The sequence below is a fragment of the Falco punctatus genome, assembly GCF_963210335.1.
Source record: "Falco punctatus genome assembly, chromosome: 1".
Classification (NCBI taxonomy): domain Eukaryota; kingdom Metazoa; phylum Chordata; class Aves; order Falconiformes; family Falconidae; genus Falco; species Falco punctatus.
Genome location: NC_137580.1, coordinates 124,093,497 through 124,106,533, shown reverse-complemented (window position 1 = coordinate 124,106,533; position 13,037 = coordinate 124,093,497). Strand labels below are relative to the sequence as shown.

Here is a 13,037-nt window from a genome sequence, read left to right as displayed (position 1 = left end):
TGTGAGTGCGAGAGGAGCCGGTGTCTCTGTGTTGTGTGTGTGACTGTGAGAGAAGCCAGTGCCTGTGTCTGTGAGCGTGAGGAGCCGGTGCCTGCGTGTGTCTCTGTGTGAGAGTGTGAGAGGAGCCTGTGCCTCTGTGTGTGAGTGTGAGGAACCGGTGCCTCTGTGTGTGTGTGTGTGTGAGTGTGTGTGAGTGTGAGTGTGAGTGTGAGTGTGAGTGTGAGGAGCCAGTGTCTCTGTGTGTGTGTGACAGGAACCGGGTGGGGTGGGTGGGGGTGTGGGGGTGGGAGGGGGGGGTGGGGGTGCAGGGGGGGATGTGTGTGTGTGGATGTGAGTGTGAGAGGAACCGGTGCCTCTGTGTGTGTGTGTGTGAGTGTGAGAGAGAGAGAGTGAGTGAGAGAGAGAGGGAGTGTGTGTGTGTGTGTGTGTGAGTGAGTGTGAGAGAGAGAGTGAGTGAGAGAGAGAGTGTGTGAGTGTGTGTGTGAGTGTGTGAGTGTGCGAGTGTGAGGAGCCAGGGTGTGTGTGAGTGTGTGGAGCCGTGTGTGTGGGGGGGGTGAGGAGCCGGTGTGAGCGTGAGAGGAGCCGGTGCCTGTGCGCGGGTGCGCGGCAGAGCCGGTGGGTGCGTGTGCGCGGGGCGGGGGCCGCTGACGGGAGGCGGCAGGTGCTGACACCCCCCGCCCCTGCGGAGCGCCCCCCCGCGGCGCACGCGCTCCCCCCGGCGGGGGCGGCCCCGCGCCGGGCCTGCCCCGCCCCGCCCCGCCCCGCCGGCGGCCGGGGGCTCGCTCACCCCGCGGGCGGAGCAGCGGGCCCGGGGCCGGGATCCTCCTCCCGCTCCCTACGCGCCGCTCCGACGTCAGGCGCGGGAGCGGGAGGCAGCGCCCAGCGCCGCCGTTGCCAGAGACTCGGCGGCCGCCGGACGGGGTGGACGTCGGGGCGGCGACTCCCGGCGCGGCCCGGCTCCCGGCGAGGGGGTGGAGAGGAGGGCGCTATGGCCGACGTGTTCCCGGGCTCCGAGCCCGGCGCGGCCCCGGACGCGGCGCGGCGCTTCGCTCGCAAGGGGGCCCTGAGGCAGAAGAACGTGCACGAGGTGAAGGAGCACAAATTCATCGCGCGCTTCTTCAAGCAGCCCACGTTCTGCAGCCACTGCACCGACTTCATCTGGTGAGCGACCCCGGGAGCGCCCTGCTCCCCCCCCCGCACCCGCCCGGGCCCGCCCACCCTGGGGGACTCCCCGCTCCGGGGCAGCCCCGGCCGTGCCTCCCCTCCCGGCCGCCGGTGCCGCCGCTCGCTGCCCCGGCGCCGGTCAGGTGAGCCGCGGTGCGGGAGCCGCGCTCCCGGCGGGCTGCCTGCGGCCACCGGCGCCCCAGCGCCCTGCCTGAGCCCGGCGCGCCCCGCGCCCCGGCCGGGGGCAGCCCCTGAACCCGCCGGCGCTCGGCGGGCAGCGCCGGCCCGTGCCGCAGAGATCGGCGGCGCCTGGATCGGTGGGGGTGATGGTTTCCCAAATCAGCCGGGTTCGCGTTCCCCCGTCGCCCCCCGGGCGTTGCTCGGCTCGGCGGAGCGCACCCGCGGAGCCCCGTCTCCGTGCCCGCCCCGCCGTGGTGCGGGGAGCCCCGCCGCGCTGCAGCTGCCGCGGTGGGAGCGGAGGGTTTTCTGTTTCATGCTGTGGGTGTTGCTGTGTGGCACAAGTTCTGCAGCCCTGCCTTAACTTTGCGAGCCGTGCCTGCTTTATTTGCTCCTGCGGCAGAGGGAGGCCAGGGAGCCGAGGAGCGCGCAGGCACCGCCGCTACGTTACGCGTTTAGGAAGGGGAGGGAGGCCTGGAAAAGAAGGGCTTTTGCTAGGGAGGAAAACTTCCTACCGACCCCCTCACTGCTGAGGTGTTGGGGAGGGGGGGGAGGGGGGAGAGAAATACCCCTACGGGTCCCGGTTGGGCCGGTGGGCTCCGCGCCTGCCCTCCGCGGGGGCGCCTGGCGAGCGCTGCAGCTCCGCGGGTGCGCATTGCTTCCCCCCCCCCCCCCCCCCCCCCGCTGGCGTGCGGCCGCGCAGGGCGAGGCGCAGGCTGCCTCGCTGGGCATGGGAGCTGTGATTTATTTTAGGCAAAGTTGTAAAACACCTGGAGGCGGCTGTACCCAGCTGGCTCTGTGTCTGTGGCAGGTGCCTTGCTCTTTTTTGCATGTTTATGCACCTGGACGCAGACCTTTGCCTGCTTGAGTTTTCTTCGGCTTGTGTTGAAGAAAGACTTCAGAAATAATTGAAATATATTAGCAGAGTAAGGCAGGAAAGGAAGGAAAACGGAGAATGGTAGATTGCAGAAGAAACAAGTCAACCTTTTGAGCATGGGTGTTTGTTTTTTTTTTTTTTCTTACGTGAAAAAAAAATTCAAAGTTTGTATGGTAGAAGTGAGAGACCTTCAGAAACTGCATCGAAGTTAATCTAAAACAGAATTAATTGGGAAGCGTGAAAAAATGCTGCAGTGTTATTGTTGGACTGTGTGTGTGCACATAAGTAGCACAATTAAAAAACAAAAGTGGAATACTGTCATGAAATGCTAGGATGGATTTGAAAGTAAAAGGGTATTCCTGTAGCTGACAAGAGTGGCAAGAGTAGCTCTTTTGTCTTGTCCTGCTAGTGAGTCTAAGGAAGCTCTTAAGATTCATCAGATGAGCACCTGACAACTCAAACTCTTATTTCATTTCCTCATTTGAAGATGGGCAGCGCTTCAATAAGCATCATACACCATAAAAAGTACTTTATCTATTTCCAAAATAAAGTGTGGCAACTAATATAGGTTTTAAGATAGAAAGAATAGTAAATACAACCTTTCCATGAACTATGCAAACAGGTGGGGTTTTTTTCTTAGGTTATTTTGACCAGGTAACACTTACTAAAACAGTTCAGTGCCTCCTTGTCTTCTTAAACAGCTTTGATCTGTGCTTTGTTTCTGAAGTGTTGGGGTTTTTTAAAAAACCTCTTACTTAAAATACATTGTAACTGAGCAGGGAGTCAAGGGACTGCAGCTGGTTGGCCTGTGAATTCAGCTCAAACACTGCAGAACTGCTGTGCTTTTAGAGTAGCTAATACAGGAATGTTCTTAACAAAAAAGTCTGCTTAAAAGGGTGAAAAATTATCTACAGTCTGTTTCATGTTCTTAGTCCTGCTGTCAGCTTTCTTGCCATTGCATTTGGACACATTCAGTACATGCTTTTTGCTTTTGTGAAAACAAGAGGAAACAGCAGCAGAATGACAGTATAGTGTAGTCATGCATGCTGCCAAGTAAACAAACATTTCTATGTTTCTTCTGGTTTTCTTAGTTTAGGCCCATGCATAACATAACAGGTAGAGCCTTTTGAGAAATCTATGGAAAGGCTCGAAGCTGTGTAATGTCAGTTTCCACCTGAAGTAAGACTAAATGTTTTGTCTCTTCTCTTTTAAATAAATAAATAAAAAGTGAAGTGGGGAAATTGTTGATATTATTTAAAAAAACAAACGTTTCCTCAAAGTTGATGGCCATACTTTCTGTTGTTAATTGCATACAGCATACTGGCTAACTTCTACAGTTCACAGCTTTTGCTCATTTGTCTTTGAGTGTAAGCAGCTCCTGGTCTCCAGATGAAAAATGTTCTGCAAAGAGGGAAAATGCAGAGAAATGTTTATAGGGAGGATACTCAAAATATATATTTTTGTGGAAAGAGCATATTGAATGTTTAAAGACAAATAAATAAAACCAACAACAGTGCAATTAACCAGAGGTATAATGTACACTGGGACTCCGGATACCCTGTGCCACCATGCTTGTGTGTCCCTGTATTCATTGGTAAAGTATTACACGCAGATTTGTATTTTGTTACAGAAATAAGGCAAGGAAGCTGGAAGAATAATGGGTATGAAGCCAGTGGGCCTGTCTTCTCATTTATATTGAAACAAGCAAAACCTTTAACCTGCCTCCTTTCCATACAACAAGCCACTGGTATCTCTGAGGCGCATAACAATGTCTGCATGCAATCCTAAAATTTGGATGAAAACCTAAGTCTGATTTGTTTTATACACCGTTGCTAGAACTTGGAATACTTTACATTGCTGTTAAGTGTACATGCCGCATTAAATGCGTTGAAATATTATGCGGTAATCACAGCTGATGATAATTGTAGATCCAAAATAGCTTGTAAAATAATAATAATAAAAAAATTGTTGCCAGAAGCTGAAATTACATAGCTGGTGACAGGTATTGTTCTCTGCTTTGAAATGGGTGGGCTGTTCTGTGTTGTATATTTTAAAATCTGTTGCTGTCTTAGCAAAATCTGAGTAATTTAATATGTAGCTATTTTTATGTTGTTACAGATCACTGAGAAGAAATCATAACTAAACTATGCTAAGACAGGTTTTTTTTTTTTTTTCTTTTTTATGCAGGGGATTTGGGAAACAAGGATTTCAGTGTCAAGGTAAGCCACAAATGCTATGTTGGCTGGCATGCCTCGTTGCACCTCATTCTGAAGCTAACCAAAACTTGCCTGCAGCAAGAGGGAGACAAGCCTGGGAAAACTAAGCAAGCATCTCTGCCTATGTAAATTCTAAAGGAAGACAATTATTCAATTAAATAAGTATTGGTATTTCTATCATATACATTGAACAGTCAATTAATTGTTCATACTGTAATAACATAAAAAATTGTGGGTTTTTTTAATCTTGTCACAGGAAATACATAATCTGCATGTAGTGCAGATTCTAACTTTTCAGGAAAATAATCTGTGCAATTTAGCTTTTGCAGAGACCATTTTTCACATCAGAAGCTCTTGTCTGTGTGGGCGTTTTGGAAAATGGATTCACTTTTTAGTCATATGGCTTCTTTTCATAACCCAAGCTCCCTGTTTTTAATTTTCATGCGCTGTATGTTTAGGAGGACCTTTGGTTTGAACTACATTTTAGGACAAGCAGCATTTTTCTGTCTTATGTAATATACAATTACAAAAAAATCCACCGCTACAAAATCACTGATACAATAAATTCTACTAACCTTGAGAAATTGAAAGGTACTGTAGTGGAAGATAACTGCACACATGAAAGCCAGAGCATTATATGCTGTATTCTCACATATTCTGTATTTTTGCCAAATTCTTATCATTATTTAGCATTTAATCATAACATAACCGCACCCCACTATTGTTTGGGGTTTTTTTCTCTCTGTCATATGTTTACCTAATTAGGATGAGGCTTTTTGTTTCTCTTCCCCCACCTTCTTCCCTATCATTTCACCTGCAGATGTACATTGTGTACTCATTAGCTAGCCTTTTGGTTGTTTCTTTCATTGTATTTTTTTAAATGGTTATTTGCTAATGCTTTAGAGCATATTTGACTATCCTGAATGTTGCTTTTACTTAGTAGTTAGTGAAATTATGGATTCTGTGGTATTTCTGTGAAAGTTGATGTTAGTTGATATTCCTGAAATTAAACCTCTGAGAAACTGAATGCAAAAGAATGATGCCTTTTAAAGATGTCGCAATAAATATTTTTTCTTTCTGCAAGTAGAAACTTGCAGGCACACACGTGTTGTGAGAACATTGCATGCCTTATTGAGGTAAGCGTGCAACCATGATTTTACTATGAATCTCATATGTAACTTCCTCTGTGTCCCAAGATGTTAATACTAAGCTTTGTAGATATCATCCAGTTTTTTCTAGTCATAGCATCCAGAGTAGTGCTGTATGTCAGTCCGTAGTCCCCAGTCGGATATGGAATGGCATTTCCTGAATCCCATTCAGCATAGCTCAGATAGTTAAGGAATTACTTAGGTGATCAGTACAGTTTTCCATTGGTATAGAGAAAATAATTTGGGCTGCATTTAAATTATACTGTTATGTATCTTAAGTTTTGCAGTTTGCACAATGTTGACTTTCTCCTGTCTTCCAGTCAGTCAGGTAGTGGATCAAATTGGACATGATCCACTCATCTGAGCCACAGATCAAATTTGCTATGGCAGTTCATTTCCAGTATTTTGGATTCTGAGCCCAGAATTCCTTTTACCATTGGAATTCTAGTTAGCTAGAAGTAGTTTTGTCTGATGAGGACTAATCTTGCTAAAGCTAGCTAAAAACTTGAGTTCAGTTGCATTTTCCCTCCAAACTCCATGCCTGAATACAACCAAGAGTAAAAGCAGTAGAGCAGCCTTATTTATTTTTAAATGCTTTGGAAGTGATACTTTTTAGGGACCTAAATATGTTCAAACTGGACTTTCGTCTGCATTGGAGTAAGGTTCTGCAGTGTCCCTTTGAAGACTTGTATTCATCATTCTTGTCTGTATTCTTACACAGTCAAAATCTCTAAGAAATATTCAAATTTTAGGTAGCTTGTAGCAAGTTATTGTTGGTGCACTAATAAGTTTAAGTAGTGGGGTTTTTTGCCATCATTCATTAAATTTGACTGTGATGAAAATCAAGTTCATACTCTTCGGATAATACTCTTGAAAAATAAAACTTCTATGATAAAGTTAAGCAGGTGAATCGGTGTTTTTTCAGTTCAACTTTCTGAAGCTTCTATCTAAAAAATCATCATCTAAACCTGGGAAGACAAATTAGTGATCAAAATTACTGAGAAGAATGAATTTTTTTTAAAAAACATGTGAAACGAGAAGGTTGGTTGCAAAAAAAACCCTAGTTTCTTTAATTAAGCTTTAGATAAGCTACCTTTACAGAAAAGTGACAAATTAAGAAGAAAATGGAGATTTCAGTATGACATGAAAGAAAGGAAAGAATATTACAGTGACAGCTCCTAGTATAACTGTAGTTCTTGGTCCGTCAGAGTTTCCATTATAAGAAACTTTTTTAGCTGTTTTCAGGAGTGTTGTAAAATCTCCTGGCAGACAGAAACTTGATGTCGGGCAGGTTTCAGAGTTTGGTGGTTTTATTATTTCCAAAGTTGTTTCAAATTCCTCTGGGCTTTGTTACCAAAGGGAAGGGGAAAAGTCCACGAGAGTAATGTATCAAGCTCAAATGATGCTTCTGCTCTAAGAAACTGCATTTATTCTATGAATATTTGTGTTAATAATTTTCTACTTAAAAAATCTGGAGTACTGTGTCCAGTTCTGGGCTCCCCAGCTCAAGAGAGACAGGGAACTGCTGGAGAAGGGTCCAGCAGAGGCTGCGAAGCTGGCGAGGGGAAAGGAGCATCTCCCTTAGGAGGAAAGGCTGGGAGAGCTGGGCCTGCGTAGCCTGGAGAAGACCGAGGGGATCTTACCCATGCACACAAATACCTTAGGGGCACGTGCCAAGAGGATGGGGCCAGGCTCTTTTCAGTGGTGCCCAGCGACAGGACAAGGGGCAACGGGCACAAACTGCAACCCGAGAAGTTCCTTCTGGATACGGGGAAGAACTGCCTTACCTTGAGGGTGACAGAGCACTGGAACAGGCTGCCCAGAGAGGCTGCGGAGCCTCCTTCTCTGGAGACGTTCAAAACCCACCTGGATGTGATCCTGAGCAACCTGCTGTAGATGAACCTGGGGCTAGATGATCTCCAGAGGTCCCTTCCAACCCCACCCGTTCTGTGAAAAGTCCCTACTTAGCTGCAATGCTTAATACTACATAAACACTAACACAGTATGCTTTGATATGTTTTTAAAGCTTCTTTTAGAAAAGTGTCACACAAAATACAGTCCTAGTTTTATTTTTAAGAGATGTCCTCAAAAGAAAGTATTTTTATGTTTAAGTTTTATTTAAATTAAAACTTAATGCTATACTGCGATGATCTTTTTTTGGACCATTAATACCTTTTTTCATCAGGCTGGCTTTGAGCCTTGGAACATGTTTTCAAATGCATGTAATTATTTTTATGATTTCAATGCCTGTGTTTCTGCTGTAGTGTTCAGCTTCAGCATTACGTAAAAACATTTCAGTGACTTCTTTGGGATTGAAGGGTTCGCATTTATTTTCTTTTAAAAAAACCTTGCCAAATTCTTTGTGGTTTTTTTTTCTCCCCTCCTTATTTTTATGCTATCCCTATGAATTTTCAAAAGACAATAAATTCAATTTAGTATGGCTTCTAATGCCCTTAATGTGCCAGAGGTTCAGGGTGCAATTGCATTATTACCACACAAATGCTTAGCAAGAGACTGTCTGCATCCTAAGTAGTTTGTATCTTCACGTGTATATCCTGGTGTGGCTAGCTGCTGTATATACTAGCAAATAGATACTCAGAATGGCTACTTAGGTTTGCAACTATGAGTTGTGATACGTTATTTCATGGAAAGGCTGCAGATTTCTGCTGCATTATCAGAAGTTAGTTTTTCAGAGAGAAGGTTTGGGGTCAAAAAGTCGCAGTGGGAACAGTCTGGGCCTGTCTCTGGTAATGTGTGAATGTGAAAGAGTTCAGCTGGATTAATTTTCTCCTAAGGAATATATTGTTACTGCGTCCTGTTAGTAGGAAGTGGTTTGCTGTTTGTGTTTTATTGTTGATTTCTACAAACATGAACTATTTTAAAATATTGTGCTTTTGAAACAGGGGTTCTTATTCTCCTGTTTTGGTTTTGCTGTTTGATTTTCTTTGTGGTAGTGAAAACATGATAATGAGATTGTTTAAGGGAGTTGTGGCTTTGTTTTTGCGTTCTTACGTTGTCAAGCAGGGCAGCAAGCTGTCTGTAAAGCTGAAAGCTTTACTGTGATGTGCACCTGGAAATACTGCAAGAGGAATGTGAAAAATGGAATAAAGTGTTTTTCAATCTGCCATCGCATGAAAGTTCCTCTTTTAAGAAAGCAGAGTTCAAATTAAGCAAGCTTTTAAGTTAAATTTTGGCTTCTTCACTCTTTGATACTGTTATACTCTGAGTATAACCTGTATTTGTTTCTTTCTGTTTGGCTTGTAAAGAAAGTTTTTCTGGTGAACAGAGCGCAAGAAATAGCAATTCACTAAGATGTGAAGAGTGTTCATTGAAGAACGTGTGTTTATGTATGTTTAGACGGTGGTTTTAAGTTCAGCACTGAAGGCTCAGTGAGTTCCTCAAGGTGAAAATATTTTTAGTTACAGTAATATAAACACGATCAAGTCATGTTCCTGATTAAGGGCCTGTTGTTAATTCTCTTCCAAATGGTCAAAATTTGTAGTTATTAACTGCAAGTTTTCCCTCTTTTACACTGTTTCTGCAGGATCTAAGGAAGTGCCATATTCTGCTACATTTCAGCTTTGAAATAAATTTGGCTTAAGGATAATAACTAGCTAAGGAAGAGTATCAAGTTTGTTTTCTAGTTCACATAAATATTAGAGAAATCAATTAAAACAGATCATTATGCTTAGCTAATCTGTGCAACTATTGCTCTTTCCACCTTTTTTCCCCCCACCTTCCTTCAATTTATTTTCAGACTTTTTCTGAATGTTGAATTTTATCTGAAGTCGATATGGTAAGATTTTTGGAATAGCTTGTGTCATGCTAGGTATGCTGCTTAATGCTGCTGGTTCTGGGCTAGTTAGACATCTGCAGTAGCTCCTTCACTAAAAATAGAAATGGTTGGATTTTATTTTTTCACTGTCCTTGCAAATATCATAATATTGGCACATTAAACCAGCACTTCCATTTCCTCTGCGTTGTTTTTTGTCCGCTAGTTCTTGACCTCTCTTCTACAGTGAAAAGACAAAAGAACCCACTGATGCTGCCTCCTCTTTAAACCACGTTTTTTCATTAAAAATGTTGTATTAAAGGTCTCTGTAAAGAGGTGGTTGAGGGATTTTTAATGCTATATCTATATTCTGAAGATTTGAACCAATGAAACCTCTGAACAGCTGTGACCTGGGTGACCTGTACAGTTTTTATTAGTCCTCAGTTCTCTTATAACATGTTTATAGAGGAAGCGGCACAATTCATTCTTTCTTGTGTATGGATCAAGGCATAGTTCTTGGATTTCCATCCCATTAGCTCTGTTTCCCCTATCAAGAGTTTCTTGTCTGTTTTACTATCTTCATTTTTCTTTGCAACAAAAAACCCCAACCTAATAAAGAAAAGTGTATTACATTGCTGTGTTGCTTCTCATAAAAATATTTTCTGTCTTCCTTACTTGGAAATGTTATTGCTGGAGGGTGGATAAGATACAAAGTAGGTTCTCCTCTGTATACCAGAATCTCTTCTCTTGTACCTTTATCATTTTTGTGGTGGGATCAGGTATTACAGACCACAGTTGGGCAATGTGTTTTTCTTTGTGTTCTTTATATTACTTATTAGTCACGTGATACAGTTTACATTAATGTTTCTATAAGCCTGAGATTTAGAAATGAATTCCATGGAAGTCACTAAGAGTTTGTGACTGATGCTTTCTATGTCACTTAATGGTCAGCATGACATTTTCTGAAACAGGAACTTAAATATATTTAAAGCAGCTAATTAGTATATTTTCTTGTGTATAACTTGGAGATATCTGTTCAAAAATAGAACCTCCAGAGCAAAAACCAACCACATACACCTTACCCACAATCCCCCCCCCCCCAAAAAAAAAAAAATCAAAGAAAAAAACCCAAACCCATCAACAACACTTGGGAGCATAAATTCTATCAGCATACAGACAGTTGCAATGATTCCTGTCACCAGCTCTGCCCCTTTCTGTTGGCCTTTTGCCCTCAGCCTGATCTGTGGACTGTGTACCTGTGGACTCCTCCTCAAAGGATAGTAATTTTAATGATCTCCAGATAATCTGAAATACAGATTATAAGCATGCAGATAAGATGCTTATTGTATGTTTCTCTTGTCAGCTTTTATTTATTTGTTCTTCCCCTCCTTCAGCTGTCCCTTTCCTTCCCTTTGCAACATATGTCCCATATTATGAAGAAATGCAGTCCTATTAATTGCCTGATACTAGTGTAAGTTGAGATTCTGTTCCTATCCCTGCTGCTGAATTCTGAAAAATTAGCCACGTTCCAGGCTTTTACTGAGAACAGCACTGACATGCAGATGAAACTCCTGAGTCTTAACGAGTGCGAATACATTAGTGTTGGTTTGGATTAGGGAAGCCCTTTGGAAATGTGTATCCCAGTCATCCCTGCTTTCACAATGCTTTGGTTTGCTTTGCTGGGTGGTCTTGGAGCATGCAGGGTGGATTTCCATTGCGTGATACTGCACAGAGAGCTGCAGTACCGCAGCACATTTGATGTCCTCCAGGTGCTAAAGGATGTTGGGCTCATGGATCACACTGCAGCTCATCAAATGTAAACCCTCTGAACTGAAATGGGGGCTGTATAGGCGTTTAGGTCTTGGTACTGTTTTTTTCTACAAAACTTTTCCCGTTGGAGCGTTACTTGATAATGTAGACATACAGGTTTATGCTTTCAGCAGTTGTCTTCTGGGAGGGGGAAAGGGGATATGTTGTCTCTGAGCACCATTGCTCTATAAAAAGGACAATAGGACATCTTTGTCAGAAGAGGGAAGATACATGTATTCATGTTGGTGAGGATTCTCTGTTACTACAATTATGTGTATCGCAAAAAAAAAATAATAATCAAATAGATATGGATGAGTCTCCATCCTTGGAGGTATCTTCAAGACGTGTAGATGCGGCACTTAGGGATGTGATTTAGTGGTAGACTTGGCAGTGCTAATGGTTGGACTCTATTTTAAAGGTCTTTTCCAACCTAAATGATTCTATACCCAATGCACAATTCATTAAATATACAGTTCACTCAACATAGAACATGACAGTAAAATAAGAGAAATACGCCATTGCACTTCTGTCTTCTTAAAAGTTTCCTTGGTGATATTGTGCTCATCAAAACTGGAACATAATTAAATCTTATCTTGCAGCAAAAGGTTTTTTTTCTTTTATTACATTTGAAGGCTAAAACAGTCTTCACCCTTCCCACACTTCTAAAATATTAAGTTTTGTTTTGTTTACTTGAATTAGTTAGTTATCCCAGCAGTGTGTTACAGTCAAAAGAAACTGACTGTTCCAGTGCCCTGGATGTAATTTTATGAAGCTTTTCAGCTTCTAATTAAACATGTGGGAGTGATAGCTCATTCAGAGTTGACAGATAAACCAGTTTGAGTCCTGGGCAAGATAAAGTTTGGCGTATTCTTTATTTTTCCCTCTGCTTTAGTGCAATACTGCACATCAACTGTTTATATGCAGCCACATATGGTGTTAATTTTATACAAGATTTCTGTGGATGTGACTTATGGCATGAGTAGAATTTAATGAAATGTTGGAAAGAAAGTTGCAGAAAGATGAAGAAACCAGATTTCCGTGTTGGGATGCAGTGATAATTATTTTTTATGTTTGTTTCTGTGGGTTGTTTCTTTTTAGGGCAAAAGGTAAAAATTATGTGTTATTTAATAAGTACTTTAGGCTCAGTTCCTCAGCTTTGACATCTGCAGTAGAAAGCATGGAAGTCTAAGAGTGAAGGACTCTTGTGTGTAATTACTAACAGGAACTACCCTTCAAGTGTTTCTAAATTCTTGTAGATACTGAATATTATAATGCTAACTGATTTCAGCAGTGCTTGTTGAAGACTTGTAGGGGCTGGGAGTGCTCGGGAGTCGGTCATCAGCTGTTAATTTTTCAATGGCAGCAATTTATGAGTATTGCCTTCCGCAGATGTGATTCATAACTGTTACCTTGTCAGGCAACAGAACACGTGCATATGTATCTTAATGTGGATTTCACTGTCACTTACTCTGATCTCTTCATTATAATTCGATTTACATGAAGTTTCCTGGTTAATTTCTGCAGTTATATAACTTAGACTGTATGGAACTGCAGGCACGTAGACCTTTTTTCAGAATGTCTTCTTGTGATTTAATGTAGATTTTGAAACCACAGTGCTGTTTTTATTAATTAAAATATTTTCATCAAACGAGCTTTATTAGATGTTTGGAATATGTCGCTATAAATGTAGAAGCTTACTGGAATTATTATTTTTGTCTGTCCCCTATTGTTTACAAAGTGTCTTACTTAATAATTTGTTTACACCCATACAGAAACACTTTTTTTGAACTGAAAATGCAAGTTTGTCCAGAAACACTGGTTATTATTAGTGTCTTAATTTGCTATTGTTTAGTTTTTAAAGTGAAGCTGCAAAA

The 13,037-nt window shown here is 42.6% G+C and overlaps 1 protein-coding gene across 1 annotated transcript in view; it reads left to right on the top strand.

The window, feature by feature from the left end:
* Nucleotides 1-563: 563 nt before the first annotated feature.
* Nucleotides 564-13,037, top strand: part of PRKCA (protein kinase C alpha) — a 164,175-nt gene continuing 151,701 nt past the window's right edge. Inside the window, exons 1-2 of the mRNA XM_080389101.1 lie at nt 564-1,161; nt 4,406-4,437. Of these exons, the coding sequence (XP_080245227.1) occupies nt 989-1,161; nt 4,406-4,437 (205 nt within the window). The 5' untranslated portion in view covers nt 564-988. The remainder of the gene's footprint in view (nt 1,162-4,405; nt 4,438-13,037) is intronic.